The 14,082-nt window shown below is 44.1% G+C and overlaps 1 protein-coding gene across 1 annotated transcript; it reads right to left on the bottom strand.

Moving 5' to 3' along the window:
• Positions 1–1,273: 1,273 nt before the first annotated feature.
• Positions 1,274–13,784, bottom strand: LOC311101763 (fatty acid CoA ligase Acsl3-like). Its single transcript, XM_084142946.1, has 3 exons — positions 13,660–13,784; positions 4,692–5,560; positions 1,274–1,562 (listed from the first exon to the last, which is right to left on the bottom strand). The coding sequence occupies exons 2-3, from the start codon at positions 5,061–5,063 to the stop codon at positions 1,353–1,355; spliced, it is 582 nt and encodes a 193-aa protein (XP_083999072.1). The 5' UTR covers positions 5,064–5,560; positions 13,660–13,784; the 3' UTR covers positions 1,274–1,352.
• Positions 13,785–14,082: the final 298 nt, after the last annotated feature.

Here is a 14,082-nt window from a genome sequence, read left to right on the forward strand (position 1 = left end):
TCTGAGTATTAGAACCAAGAAACAACCACAAACAAACTCCTAGCAAGGCCAACCAATCAGGTTGAGTCAGACTAAACTTGACAATTACAAACACAGAGAGAACAAGGAAGAAAGAAGGTGGAGCCACAGGAGGAAGAATGAGAGATGGATGAATAGAGAGCCTATGAGAGGAGGAAGGCTGAGGCTATGGCGTCAGAAGCACGGACCAGAGGGTCTATGTGAGCATCTGATTTGGCATCAAGCAGGAGAAGGAGCACATAGCCCTCAGGCCAAATGAAGAAGAGGGGGAAGGGGGGGGTGAGGAAAGGAGGAAGAAGAAGGAGGAGAACTGGGACACTTATATAACAGTGGCATAGCAGCAGGGACAAACTGACCTTCTTCCTCAGCTGAGCTGGAAATATTTCAGATGTTATGTATACCCTTGTCACACACACCACCACAACTATAAATCTATAAAACTCCATGGGACCATAACTGATGCATAAACAGAGAGAGAGAGAGAGAGAGAGAGAGAGAGAGAGAGAGAGAGAGAGAGAGAGAGAGAGAGAGAGAGAGAGAGAGAAGAGAGAGAGAGAAGCGAGAGAGAGAGAAGCGAGAGAGAGAGAGAGAGAGAGAGAAGCGAGAGAGAGAAGCGAGAGAGAGAGAGAGAGAGAGAGAGAGAGAGAGAGAGAAGCGAGAGAGAGAAGCGAGAGAGAGAGAGAGAGAGAGAGAGAGAGAGAGAGAGAGAGAAGCGAGAGAGAGAAGCGAGAGAGAGAGAGAGAGAGAGAAGCGAGAGAGAGAAGCGAGAGAGAGAGAGAGAGAAGAGAGAAGAGAGAGAGAGAGAGAGAGAGAGAGAGAGAGAGAGAGAGAGAGAGAGAAAGAAGAGAAGAGAGAGAGAAGCGAGAGAGAGAAGAGAGAGAGAGAGAGAGAGCGAGAGAGAGAGAGAGAGAGAGAGAGAGAGAGAGAGAGAGAGAGAGAGAGAGAGAGAGAAGAGAGAGAGAGAGAGATGAGAGGGTACCACTTTTTGGAGAAGTACCAGTCGTAAAGAAAGTAAGGAAGGAGAAGTAGCCTTAGAAGACCTAAAAGCCTGCGTTTTAATAGCCAAAGTTTTAGGTCCCCACAAGAATAGTAAACCAAGAAACATTTGACCAACTGGGGACATTTTGTTTTGTTGGTCCCCACAAGGTCAAATGCTATTTCTAGGGGGTTAAGTGTTAAGGTTTGAATTAGGGTTAGGGTTAGGAGATAGGGTTAGTTTTAGGGGTTAGGGTTAGGAGCTAGGATTAGGTTAGGGTAGGGTTAGGTTTTGGGTTAAGGTTAGGGTTAGGGAAAATAGGATTTTGAATGGGACTGAATTGTATGTCCCCACAAGGTTAGCTGCGCAAGACTGTGTGTGGACACTCACAAGGGAAGTTTTGCATGAAGCACGCCTGTGCGGCTATGACCCACTCAGCCCTGGTCTCACAGAAGATGGCAATGTTGTTGTGGGCCCTCTGGCCCAGCGCTGCAAGACCACTGCCAAAGCGGGCTGCTGCCTTGTGGGTCTCAGCATAGGACAGCCAGCGGTACTGCCCCAGGATCACCTACAGGGGTCCACAGAGAGCACACATAATATTAGAGAGAGAGAGAGAGAGAGAGAGAAGAGAGAGAGAGAGAGAGAGAGAGAGGAGAGAGAGAGAGAGAGAGAGAGAGAGAGAGAGAGAGAGAGAGAGAGAGAGAGAGAGAGAGAGAGAGAGAGAGAGAGAGAGAGAGAGAGAGAGAGAGAGAGAGAGAGAGAGAAAACCTATCAGAAAACAAATAGGCAACAACATTTTCAATCCATTCTAGACAACTTCCTGGACAAAACGTTCCACTGTAATAGTGAAGGTGTAAACTTGGCAGTAGAAAACCTAAACAGTATATTTGACCTCTCAGCTTCCCTTGTCAAATCTAAAAATATCTAACAGAAAACCAAAAAAAAGTTACAACAGTGATAAATGGTTTGATGAAGAATGCAAAAACCTAAGAAAGAAATTGAGAAACCTATCCATCCAAAAACATAGAGACCCAGAAAACCTGAGCCTACGCCTTCACTATGGTGAATCACTAAAACAATACAGAAATACACTACGGAAAAAGAAGGAACAGCATGTCAGAAATCAGCTCAATGTAATTGAAGAATCCATAGACTCTAACCACTTCTGGGAAAATTGGAAAACACTAAACAAACAGCAACACGACGAGCTATCTATCCAAAACCGAGATGTATGGGTAAACCACTTCTCCAATCTTTTTGGCCCTATAACAGAGAACAAACAGCAAAAAAATATACATGATCAAATGCAAATCTTAGAATCAACTATTAAAGACGACAAGAACCCACTGGATTCTCCAATTACATTGAATGAACTACAGGACAAAATACAAACCCTCCAACCCAAAAAGGCCTGTGGTGTTGATGGTATCCTCAATGAAATGATAAAATATACAGCCCACAAATTTCAATTAGCTATACTTAAACTCTTTATCATCATCCTTAGCTCTGGCATCTTCCCCAATATTTGGAACCAAGGACTGATCACCCCAATCCACAGTAGTGGGACAAATTTTACCCCAATAACTACCGTGGGATATGCGTCAACAGCAACCTTGGGAAAATCCTCTGCATTATCATTAACAGCAGACTAGTTCATTTCCTCAGTGAAAACAATGTACTGAGCAAATGTCAAATTGGCTTTTTCCCAAATTACCGTACGACAGACCACGTATTCACCCTGCACACCCTAATTGAAAAACAAACAAACCAAAACAAAGGCAAAGTCTTCTCATGCTTTGTTGATTTCAAAAAAGCTTTTGACTCAATTTGGCATGAGGGTCTGCTATACAAATTGATGGAAAGTGGGGTTGGGGGAAAAACATACAACATTATAAAATCCATGTACACAAACAACAAGTGTGCAGACCTGGCTCTCAAGAGAAGACAGGCTATGTGCACACACTCCACAAAATGAGGTGGAAACTGAGCTGCACTTCCTAACCTCCTGCCTCTTTATCATGGTATTATCAGATTTATTTTAAACTGCAAAACCCTTACGCACCACTGTACTTTGTATACCAGGGTTGGCTGGCCTTCTCTAGTCACTCGTAGGCTCAGTCACTGGTATACTTTTATTTACAAAGCCATTTTGGGTTTACTACCTTTTTATTTGGGCATTTTTATTGTTCAGAAATGTGGTGGGTACTCTCTTCGTTCACTGGACTTTATCCTGCTAACTGTTCCAAATGTCCGAACTGAATTTGGTAAAAGGTCTTTTATGTACTCTGCGCCATCGTCTTGGAACACCTTACAAAATAATTTTAAACTGGAAGAACTTGTCCCGATTGGTGTTTTTAAATCTCTGATGAAGGATTTTGAGGCTGATTCCCTGACCTGTCAATGTTTTTAATTTGCTGTTTTTGATATTGTTATACTCTTGTGAATTCATGAATGGTTTTTTACTAGATTACTTGTAGTTTTTCATGTTGTCTGTCTGTAATTTTTTGTAATGACTTGGTGCTGCCTATCTTGGCCAGGACGCTCTTGAAAAAGAGATTTTAAATCTCAATGAGCCCTTCCTGGTTAAATAAAGGTTAAATAAATAAAATAAATAAAATTGTAAATACAACCCATATTTATGTTTATTTATTTTCCCATTTGTACTTTAACTATTTGCACATTGTTACAACACTGAATATATACATAATATGACATTTGAAATGTCTTTATTCTTTTGGAACTTCTGAGTGTAATGTTTACTGTTAATATTTATTGTTTATTTCACTTTTGTTTACTATCTACTTCACTTGCTTTGGCAATGTTAACATACGTTTCCCATGCCAATAAAGCCCTTAAATTGAATTGAATTGAATTGAGAGAGAGAGAGAGAGAGCGAGAGAGAGAGAGAGAGAGAGAGAGAGAGAGAGAGAGAGAGAGAGAGAGAGAGAGAGAGAGAGAGAGAGAGAGAGAGAGAGAGAAGAACCAGGGGGGAAAAGCAGAGAGGTGGAGAATAGTAGAGAGACACAGGGAAAGAGTTTCAGGGAAAGCGAATGCGAGGGAGAGAGGCTGGAGGGCAGAACAGTTCACAGTGTTTGTTATATCCGCAGTAAAGCCTTCAGCTTGATGTTGTGCACTTTCTGCTCAGTAATATGACAGTAGGATTTTTCTTTTGCTAATGAATTTTGAATCACAACACTCATGAACAGTGGTGATACGCTGTCCTCTACTGGAATAACACTGGTACTGCACACAGACTGACGCACATTCACACAGTGTCGGTCAAACAATCAGAACATTTAACGCTGTAGGTCTCATTGTTCAGGCAGTCAACAGATGGCAAAACACACTCCATTATTTTACTGCAGCAACATGAGTTTCAACTGCCCTGTGATTAGACTAGTGAGATTAGGCTGATGATTGGGGTGTAATTAAAAGTGTTGCAAGTCACACACACAGCAAGTGTTTTATTTTAGCAAAGTTTAGATTGGCCTGTGTGTTGTGTGTTGGTGAGATGTGTGAGGTGACGTGAGGCCTTTCTGTTGAGCAAGAGAGGTGTGTTTTGTATGAGTGGCTGTTCTCTCCTGTTTTGGCTAGACTGACTTGGCAGAACAAGGTCTTGTGTTTTCACTGCAAACACAAAACACACCTGAGTTTCTTGCCCAACAGAAAGTCCTCAAATCACACTTCCTGTCCTCACCTTCTTGAAGACCTTTCCGTTGCTCTGTCGCTCATCCTCCTCCATGACCACCTCTCTGGTGCCCAGGCAGTCTCTGTCAGGGAACCTTCTGGATGCGTCCTCAAACACCTTATCCAGTGTGTCCACCCCGGGGTGCAGGGACGACACCAGCCTCTTGGTGGTGCCCATAGCCCTGTAAGGCCCCGCGGGGCGACCCGTCACAGAATGGGCCTTGAGTCTCTGAGCCCTCTCCTGTTCTGAGCCGAGGCCTGCGTCTGATTCTGACACAGAGCTGAAGAGGTAGGAGGGGAGGAAGGCTAGGATAGAGTACAGCCACACCGTCACCTGGAAGAGCAGCAGCAGCATCGGGTTCAGATCCTCTTTCAGTTTCATCCTGACCGGGTGTTATTTCACTTTAGAACCCAGGGAAGGGTCCCAGGGTTTATGCTCTGAGCGGGTAGTTTATCACTGGGACAGCTCCTCTAACCCTAAGGAAGGGTCCCAGGGTTTATGCTCTGAGCGGGTACTTTATCACTGGGACAGCTCCTCTAACCCTAAGGAAGGGTCCCAGGGTTTATGCTCTGAGCGGGTAGTTTATCACTGGGACAGCTCCTCTAACCCTAAGGAAGGGTCCCAGGGTTTATGCTCTGAGCGGGTACTTTATCACTGGGACAGCTCCTCTAACCCTAAGGAAGGGTCCCAGGGTTTATGCTCTGAGCGGGTAGTTTATCACTGGGACAGCTCCTCTAACCCTGAGGTGTGAATGGTTGGAGAGGGAATGAGGGGTCGTAAACCTGCTGCCACTGACTCGGGCAAGGTATTCATTTCCTGGTCCTTCTTCTTCTGCCCTTGTGTGTTTATCTGATGACAATGGCAGCAACACCTTACTCCTAGTCAAGGGACGACAAAAAACAACAACATTCAAACAAAGTATGAGAATATGCTATTTATAATATGTCCATTTTATGTTATACATGTATACTAACATCAGTGCTTTAGCTACAATTCATCTGACAGCATCTGAGCTTTTTAACCGAACAGTCACCAGACCCCACACTACGATAATAGGTTTTAATGGATTCTTCTAATGTTTCTGTTGGTGGATCCTCAAGCACCCACCAATGGTATTGTACAGCCTGATGGCTTGGCCTACATAATAAGACACCCAGTCATGTACTGTAGGCTACATCTCTGCCTGAGTGCTCCTTACTTACTCACTCACTGTCCCCTGCAGCCAGTCAGAATGCTGTAGCTCAGAGCTCCCTATCTAACACCATCTCCCACAAAGCACTGTACAGCATGCTCTCTCTATCACTAACCATCAAGGCATAGACACGTACAGACAGACAGCAGATTAACTATGACAGGCTGAGAAAGAGGAGGGAGATAGAGCTACACTATATATACAAAAGTATGTGGACACCCCTTCAAATGAGTGGATTTGGCTATTTCAGCCACACCTGTAGCTGACAGGTAAATAACATTGAGCACACCGCCATGCAATCTCCATAGACAAACATTGGCAGTAGAATGGCCTTACTGAACAGATCAGTGACAAGTCAGTTCGTCAAATTTCTGCCCTATTAGAGCTGCTCCGATCAACTGTAAGTGCTGTTATCATGAAGTGGAAACGTCTATGAGCAACAACGGCTCCGCTGCGACGTGGTAGTCCACACAAGCTCACAGGACGGGATCTCTGAGTGCTAAAGCACGTTGTACGTAAAAATTGTCTGTCCTCGGTTACAACACTCACTACCGAGTTCCAAACTGCCTCTGGAAGCAACGTCAGCACAAGAACTGTTCGTCAGGAGCTTCATGAAATGGGTTTCCATGGCCGAGCAGCTGCACACAAGCCTAAGATCACCATGCGCAATGCCAAGCGTCGGCTGGAGTGGTGCAAAGCTTGCCACCATTGGACTCTGGAGCAGTGGAAACGCGTTCTCTGGAGTGATGAATCACACTTCACCATCTGGCAGTCCGACGGACTAATCTGGGTTTGGCAGATGCCAGGAGAACGCTACCTGCCTGAATGCATAGTGCATTCCTTCTCCCCCGATTGCTCAGTTTGGCTGGGCGGCCAGCTCTAGGAAGAGTCTTGGTCATTCCAAACTTCTTCCATTTAAGAATGATGGAGGCCACTGTGTTCTTGGGGACCTTCAATGCTGCATAAATATTTTGGTACCCTTCCCCAGATCTGTGCCTTGACACAATCCTGTCTCGGAGCTCTACGGACAATTCCGTCGTCCTCATGGCTTGGTTTTTGCTCTAACATGCACTGTCAACTGTGGGACCTTATATATACAGGTGTGTGCCTTTCCAAATCTTGTCCAATCAATTGAATTTACCACAGGTGGACTCCAATCAAGTTGTAGAAACATCTCAGGGATGATAAATGGAAACAGGATGAACCTGAGCTCAATTTCTAGTCTCATAGCAAAGGGTCTGAATACTTATGTAAATTTGCAAAAATTCTAAAAACCTATTTTCACTTTGTCATTATGGCGTATTGTGTGTAGATTGCTAAAGTAATGTATATATTTGATCATTTTTAGAATAAGGCTGTAACATAACAAAATGTGGAAAAAGTAAAGGGGTCTGAATATTTTCTGAATGCACTGTATGTTTCCCATGCCAATAAAGCCCCTTGAATTGAATTGAGAGAGAGTCTGAGTGATAGAGAGAGTGAGTGATAGAGAGCGAGAGACAGAGAGACAGAGAAAGAGAGAGCGGGAGAGACAGAGAGAGAGAGACAGACAGAAAAAGAGAGAGAGAGAGAGAAAGAGAGAGAGACAGAGAGAGAGAGAGACAGACAGAGACAGAAAAAGAGAGGGAGACACAGAGCGAGAGAGCGAGAGGGCAAGGAGAGGGGGATGAGGAAGAAAGAAAAAAGGAGGCTGACTGAGTCACGCTGACTCAGAATGGATTTCAACACAAATCCTCAACTGGGTGAAAGGTGCTCTACTACTGTATCCCAGATTGAAAACAAATGTGTGTGAAATTTTCACTGAAAGGGATTCTGTGTGTGTGACTTATGTGAGGATTAAGTGTGTGAAATATGTTATGTGTGTGTGTGTGTGTGTGTGTGTGTGTGTGTTAACAGGAATGATGATAGCAACCTCCAACTCCTGAGGATAGTAGTGTTGGGTAGCTGTCCATGGTACTGGAAACCATGCTCCTCCTCCTTCTCCATGGCCATCTCTGATGGTTCCCCCAGAGAGCTAAAGACAATGAACTACAAATGGTAGCGATGATATGCTATCCTGTATGGTTGGGTGCTAATGCTGTGCCATGTCTGTCCCCGCAGCCCATTTTCTAGTTCATTTCCCTAGCCACTGATCCATAGCATTGTCCTGCTGCTCAAGCTCACTCTGTAACTCTCTGTCCTTCTGACATGAGTTTCAACTGAGAAATACTAACAAACAACAAAACATGCGCACACACAACACTTCCACTGAATTAGGCTTAGACCACAGCAGGCTATTTTAGCAGCAGTCGTTCATTATTCATATGAGAAAGCAGCTCATCTTCAATTCCTCTCCAGCAGCACGACATCCTTCCCCCATCCTTCCATCACACACACACACACACGCTATCCCCTCTCCAACATGCTCCCAAACGACTCATGAATAAACCAGTAGAGCTCTGACAGTAGAGCTCTGCAAGCAACTCTCAGCATCATCATCCTCCCTCTGTGCTGGCCTGGTGTACAATTACCCAGCACACCTAGCAGTGTCAGAGGTCACTCACAGTCACTATACTGGACCGATACACTGCTGAGGTTAGTGACCGCCCGCTGGCTCTCTGTTTCCTTTTCCTTCTCCATGGACACGTGTGGAAACACACACAATCTGGGTTTCTTGGAGTAATCTTGGGGTTTCTTTGGAGGTTGTTGGCATGGTCTTTGGGTTTCTTTGGAGGTTGTTGGAGTAGTCTTTGGGTTTCTTGGAGTAGTCTTGGGGTTTCTTGGAGGTTGTTGGAGTAGTCTTTGGGTTTCTTTGGAGGTTGTTGAAGTAGTCTTTGAGTTTATTTGGAGTAATCTTGGGGTTTGTTGGGGTAGTCTTGGGGTTTGTTGGGGTAGTCTTTGGTTTCTTGGAGTTTATTGGAGTAGCCTTTGGGTTTGTTGGGGTTTGTTGGGGTAGTCTTTGGGTTTCTTTGGAGGTTGTTGAAGTACTCTTTTGTTTTCTTGGAGTTTGTTGGAGTAGTCTTTGGGTTTCTTTGGAGGTTGTTGAAGTACTCTTTTGTTTTCTTGGAGTTTGTTGGAGTAGTCTTTGGGTTTCTTGGAGTTTGTTGGAGTAGTCTGGGTTTGTTGGGGTTTGTTGGGGTAGTCTTTGGGTTTCTTGGAGTTTGTTGGAGTAATCTTGGAGTTGGTGGAGTAGTCTTTGGGTTTCTTGGAGTTTGTTGGAGTAGTCTGGGTTTGTTGGGGTTTGTTGGGGTAGTCTTTGGGTTTGTTGGAGTTTGTTGGAGTAATCTTGGAGTTGGTGGAGTAGTCTTTGGGTTTCTTGGAGTTTGTTGAAATAGTGTTGGGGTTTGTTGGAGTAGTCTAATGGGTTTGTTGGAGTAATCTGGGCTGCCGCTGGAACCCAAGGTCAAAAGCACTGCGGCTGACGTGAAGAATTGTTAGGCTAAAGTGAACAAACTATCCCAATTAGATCGGCTAAACCGATGACTCTACGTATTGGGAGGGAAGAATAAACTAAACACGACTGATAAAACTTGAACTGTTTGCACCGTGGCGTTCCAACTCATAACTGTGACCATTCTTCAAATATTGCTGGGATATTTGACTAGCTAGCAATGAAATGGATGATTAACTTCTGTGTGACTGTTCCAGTGGTTGGATACACTGAGTGACTGATGCCTTTTCTATCTGAGACTGGGTAATGACTTATAACATCACACAGGAGAATGAGCTAACCGCAGTGGGAGGGGCTGTCTGGTATTAAAACACAAGTGAGACTGAATGTACAGGTGAAAGGTGAGAGTACAAAGGTAGTGTTGTATGAGGAGGAGAGGAGGCTGTGTCAACACCGTGACTTGACCCATGTGTGAGCTGTGCCAGGTGCGCAGGGCACTAAGACTCAGAACAAAGCAAATAAAGGAGGCGAGGTGAGATAAGGGGCAAAGATGGAGGTCATAAGGAAACCTGGTGAAGGAGGCCACGAGGAGACCTGGTGAAGGAGGCCATGAGGAGACCTGGTGAAGGAGGCAATGAGGAGACCATGGTAAAGGAGGCCATGAGGAGACTTGGTGAAGGAGGCCATGAGGAGACCTGGTGAAGGAGGCCATGAGGAGACCTGGTGAAGGAGGCCATGAGGAGACCTGGGGTTCATCTCTCTCTTTCTTTTTTGAAGGAGAGTGACTCTCCTTCTGTATTTTTTTATGCTTTATTGACAGATAAGAAAGTGGGAGGTAGCCTAGGTGAGGAGGAGACACAGTCTGAAGGGAGCACACAGGGATTGAACCCTAGTCTCCGACAGGGAGGCGTATGGAGTCGGGAGTGTTACCACTGGACCATGGTCCAGCACATCTCAACAGTCAAAAGTGCAATAGCCACTTAAAGCGTGTTAACAGTAGGCCTAGATGTGACACATTTCCTCTATCCACTGCTCACAGCTCACTGACACATTCTGACTGGATATCCATCTCTGCTAGGGAAACCTGACTAACAAGTTAAACCTCTCTCTCCCTCCCCCTCTCTCCACCAGACGGGCGAGGCTGCAGGTGACGAGCCCTGTTTTGGAATTCACACTTGCGATAGGAGCAGGCACCACAGGCTAAAATGACACTTTTGTATGTACTTATACATTTTGAGATTTTTAGGTATTTTGGTCCATTAATATTAGTATTTTCCAAAAAGTAAAACTGTCAAAAAGTTGATGAAATTTATATTTTCATTAGTTTATCAAAATGTCATTACATTTACATTTTAGTCATTTAGCAGACGCTCTTATCCAGAGCGACTTACAGGAGCAATTAGGGTTAAGTGCCTTGCTCAAGGGCACATCGACAGATTTTTCACCTAGTCGGCTCGGGGATTAGAACCAGCGACCTTTCGGTTACTGGCACAACGCTCACTAATGAATTGTAACCACTTTTAAATGGACATACATCCATAATGTCAAAGCTCACAACATTGAATCACACCATTTAAAAGCCCATTTCATAGAAAATGTTGTCTAAATAGGTGTTTGTCATTTGGTAGTCTAAATTCAGTGTCCTTGTCTTTACCTGCTTCAGAATTCACCACATTTTGTGTGGTTATCCTTAGACGTATTCTCCAGACTTATTATATAGGGAATTTCTATTACTCTCACCTGATTTGGGAAAAGGGGATACCTAGTCAGTTGTACAGTTGTCTTCCGTATTTAACCCAACCCCACTGAATCAGAGAGGTGCGGGGGGCTGCCTTAATCGACATCAGCGACCATGGAACAGTGGGTTAACTGCCTTGCTCAGGTGCAGAACGACCATTTTTTGCCTCGTCAGTTCGGGGATTCGATCCAGCAACCTTTTGGGTTACTGGCCCAACGCTCCTACCTGCCAGGCTACCTGGCTACCTGCTGCCCCATTGCCCAATTGTTGATAGGTTGTCAAATTGATATTCTATATTACGTTTTCTTCTGAAAAATGCGCCAAAAATGCATTTTACATACCTTTCTTTAGTGTTTTACAGATAGAAAGATTTTTGTAAATATTTATTCACAATCGGTTATTATGTGTAAGTCCTGTCCTGGAGTGTCTTAACAAAATGAAACCAAAATATTTAGGGTGACTTTGACCTGTGTCCAGAAAAATTGATTTGTGTGATATGCAAATATTTAATGAGATATCACCTAATTACCTAATTAATATTTTCATACGATATTTCTGTGGGGGGGGGGATATACACAAAAATATTATATTTCTGTCCACATTCAACTGGTAAAAGTTGATTGTGATATGATTAAGAGAGGAAAAAATACCCTATTACGGTGTGGTGACTGGCCTTACGTCCATTATAAAGCTTCAATCAATAGAACAATCAAAAGAACATCAAGAATGAATCAGGGGGGGGGGGAAACAATTGCTCAATAATTGAGCTTTGTGCAACAGGGCAGGAGCTTTGGAAATGGCGTAGGACCATAACACAGTGGATTAATTGAGTAAGATTTTGCCATCCCTACTCCTGTGGTTGGTGGGCAGGCAGACAGGCTGATTGTGAATGGGGCCTTTTGTGCGACCACGCCACCCTCTCCTCTCGTCCGCGCAGGCAGGCCACCTGGAGAAAGCTCAACGTCACCATTGTGTCAACAGCCCAGCCCACGACACTGTGCCACAGCTAGGACAGCCACTGGAAGTAAACTAAGAAAAATGTGTCCAACTGGGGACATTTTGTTGGTCCCCACAAGGTCAAATGCTATTTCTAGGGGGTTTAGGGTTAAGATTAGAATTAGTGTTAGGGTTAGAATTAGGTTTAGGGTTAGGGTTAGGAGATATGGTTAGTTTTAGGGTTAGGGTTAAGGTTAGGTTTTTGGATTAAGGTTAGGGTTAGGGTTAAGGTTAGGGTAAGGGTACAGGTTAGGGTTAGGGGTAAGGGAAAATAGGATTTTGAATGGGACTGAATTGTATGTCCCCACAAGATTAGCTGTGCAAGACTGTGTGTGTGTGTGTGTGCCTGCATATGAGCCTGTGTGTGCACAGACTTCTCCAAATAATGGCGTAATCCTACTTGAAAAGATTTGAGTAAGCATAATTTCACTGAATGTGATAACACAACACACAATCGAATGGATTATGTGGCTCAGACTACAGCTTTTCTTCTTAGGGGTTGAGTGGTAGCAGAAGCAAGCAACCAGACAGTAAACATACCAGACAACTACCGAAACAACTAGCCTAATCTAAAACTAAAGGTTTTCTATTATATCTTCCTTTCTCTCCCATCCATCTCCCTAACTACTGAGTTTAGGATACATTAGCCTGGATGCTGGGGTAACAGGCCATGACATTTAGCCTATGTATGCCATGCTGCCAAGCTGATAGACCTCAAACTTTTGGTTCAACCAAAAGTTATAACCATACCCTCCGATGAATGATATAGGCTTTTGACCTACCCTCTGAAACCTATTACATAAGAAGAACACTCCACAGAAGAATGCTAAAGCCACAGAGGAAAGCTCCTGCAGACAGAAACATGGCATAAGAGAGGAGGGTGTAAAACTGTGTGTCTGTGTGCACATATCCCATCGGACCATCCCTGGCAGACAATAGATGCTCTGTGTATAAGTACAGGCTTTCTCCAATAGACCACCCTGATTTGATTGCAGTTGCCACGGGCCAAGTAAATGACTACAGCAGTACAAACAAGTCTAACAGTGGACAAGATATTCACAACTAGAGCGAGCTACGAGACAGGACAGTCTTCTGGTAACATTATGCAAAACATTTGTCAAAGGTACAGTTCAGACTTTGTCAACCAAAATGTTGAGTATGGTGTCCATACAAAGGCAATGGTGAAGATAGGCAACAACAACAAAAAATCCCATTACGAAAAATAAGTTATTCTGTCTATTCTGTCAGATAACAAAAAAAAAGGCACATCAGCAAGTAATTATTTATGGAATTATTCATTAAAACCAACGTGAAACGTATTATTGATCATCTGAACAGTCAATGGGCTCACTGCTGAGAAATCTTATCTGCAAAGTGTGCCATTTGTACACTCAGCCAGCAAGTCACAGGGATGACAGCGATAATTTAAAAAGAGAGTAAAACTGGTTGAGCAGAGCAGATACAGGTTGTCAAAAAGCCATTATCGCCTATCTGGAATAGATATTATGTAGCCTACAGATAATTTATTCTAGGTGACCGGGACGCTCAGTCTTCCATCCTCTGCTCTGCCCTGTATGGCGCGCAGCGACTGGCTGGATGCACAGCATCATGCACATCTGGACATCGCCGGCTGCCGTTGAGTGCGCATCACCGAGAAATAATAATTTATCAAGACACTTACCTTGAATAAAACACCTGGTGTATCAGCGACGAAAGGGAATGCGTTCTTTTATTTCATGAATTCGGTATCCAATTGCACGAATTGCAATTGATTTCCCTTATCGTCTGTCTGCTGATATTGGTCGCAGCTCGCAGCTCGGAAGTGACAGGCGCGTCGTCATGGTATTATTGCACAGGAGGCATTCCCTGGCTTTTGATTGGACTCGTTGAGGTGGCGCGTGCTGGGGGCCGGTCTGTGATGGAAATGAAAGGTTACTCCCGGTCAGAGCGAACTGAGTGGAATTTGATGAAGAAAGCAGAGAAATGTTTCAGACAGTAGGCTACTGTCATAATAAAATGTCGGGTATATACCGTATTACACATAGCCTACATGTAGGTTTGTCATTGCTCGGGTCTTTGTACCACGGAGAATATAGACCACATA

This window comes from Coregonus lavaretus (assembly GCF_964263955.1).
Source record: "Coregonus lavaretus genome assembly, chromosome: 26".
NCBI lineage: Eukaryota > Metazoa > Chordata > Actinopteri > Salmoniformes > Salmonidae > Coregonus > Coregonus lavaretus.

What these genes read in the sequence shown, in the direction of transcription:
- LOC311101763 (XM_084142946.1), bottom strand. Translation starts at nt 5,063, where the DNA reads ATGAAACTGAAAGAGGATCTGAACCCGATGCTGCTGCTGCTCTTCCAG. An exon ending in ACGGAAAGGTCTTCAAGAAG is followed by an intron (nt 1,563 to 4,691) that starts GTGAGGACAGGA and finishes GGACCCCTGTAG; the next exon opens with GTGATCCTGGGGCAGTACCG.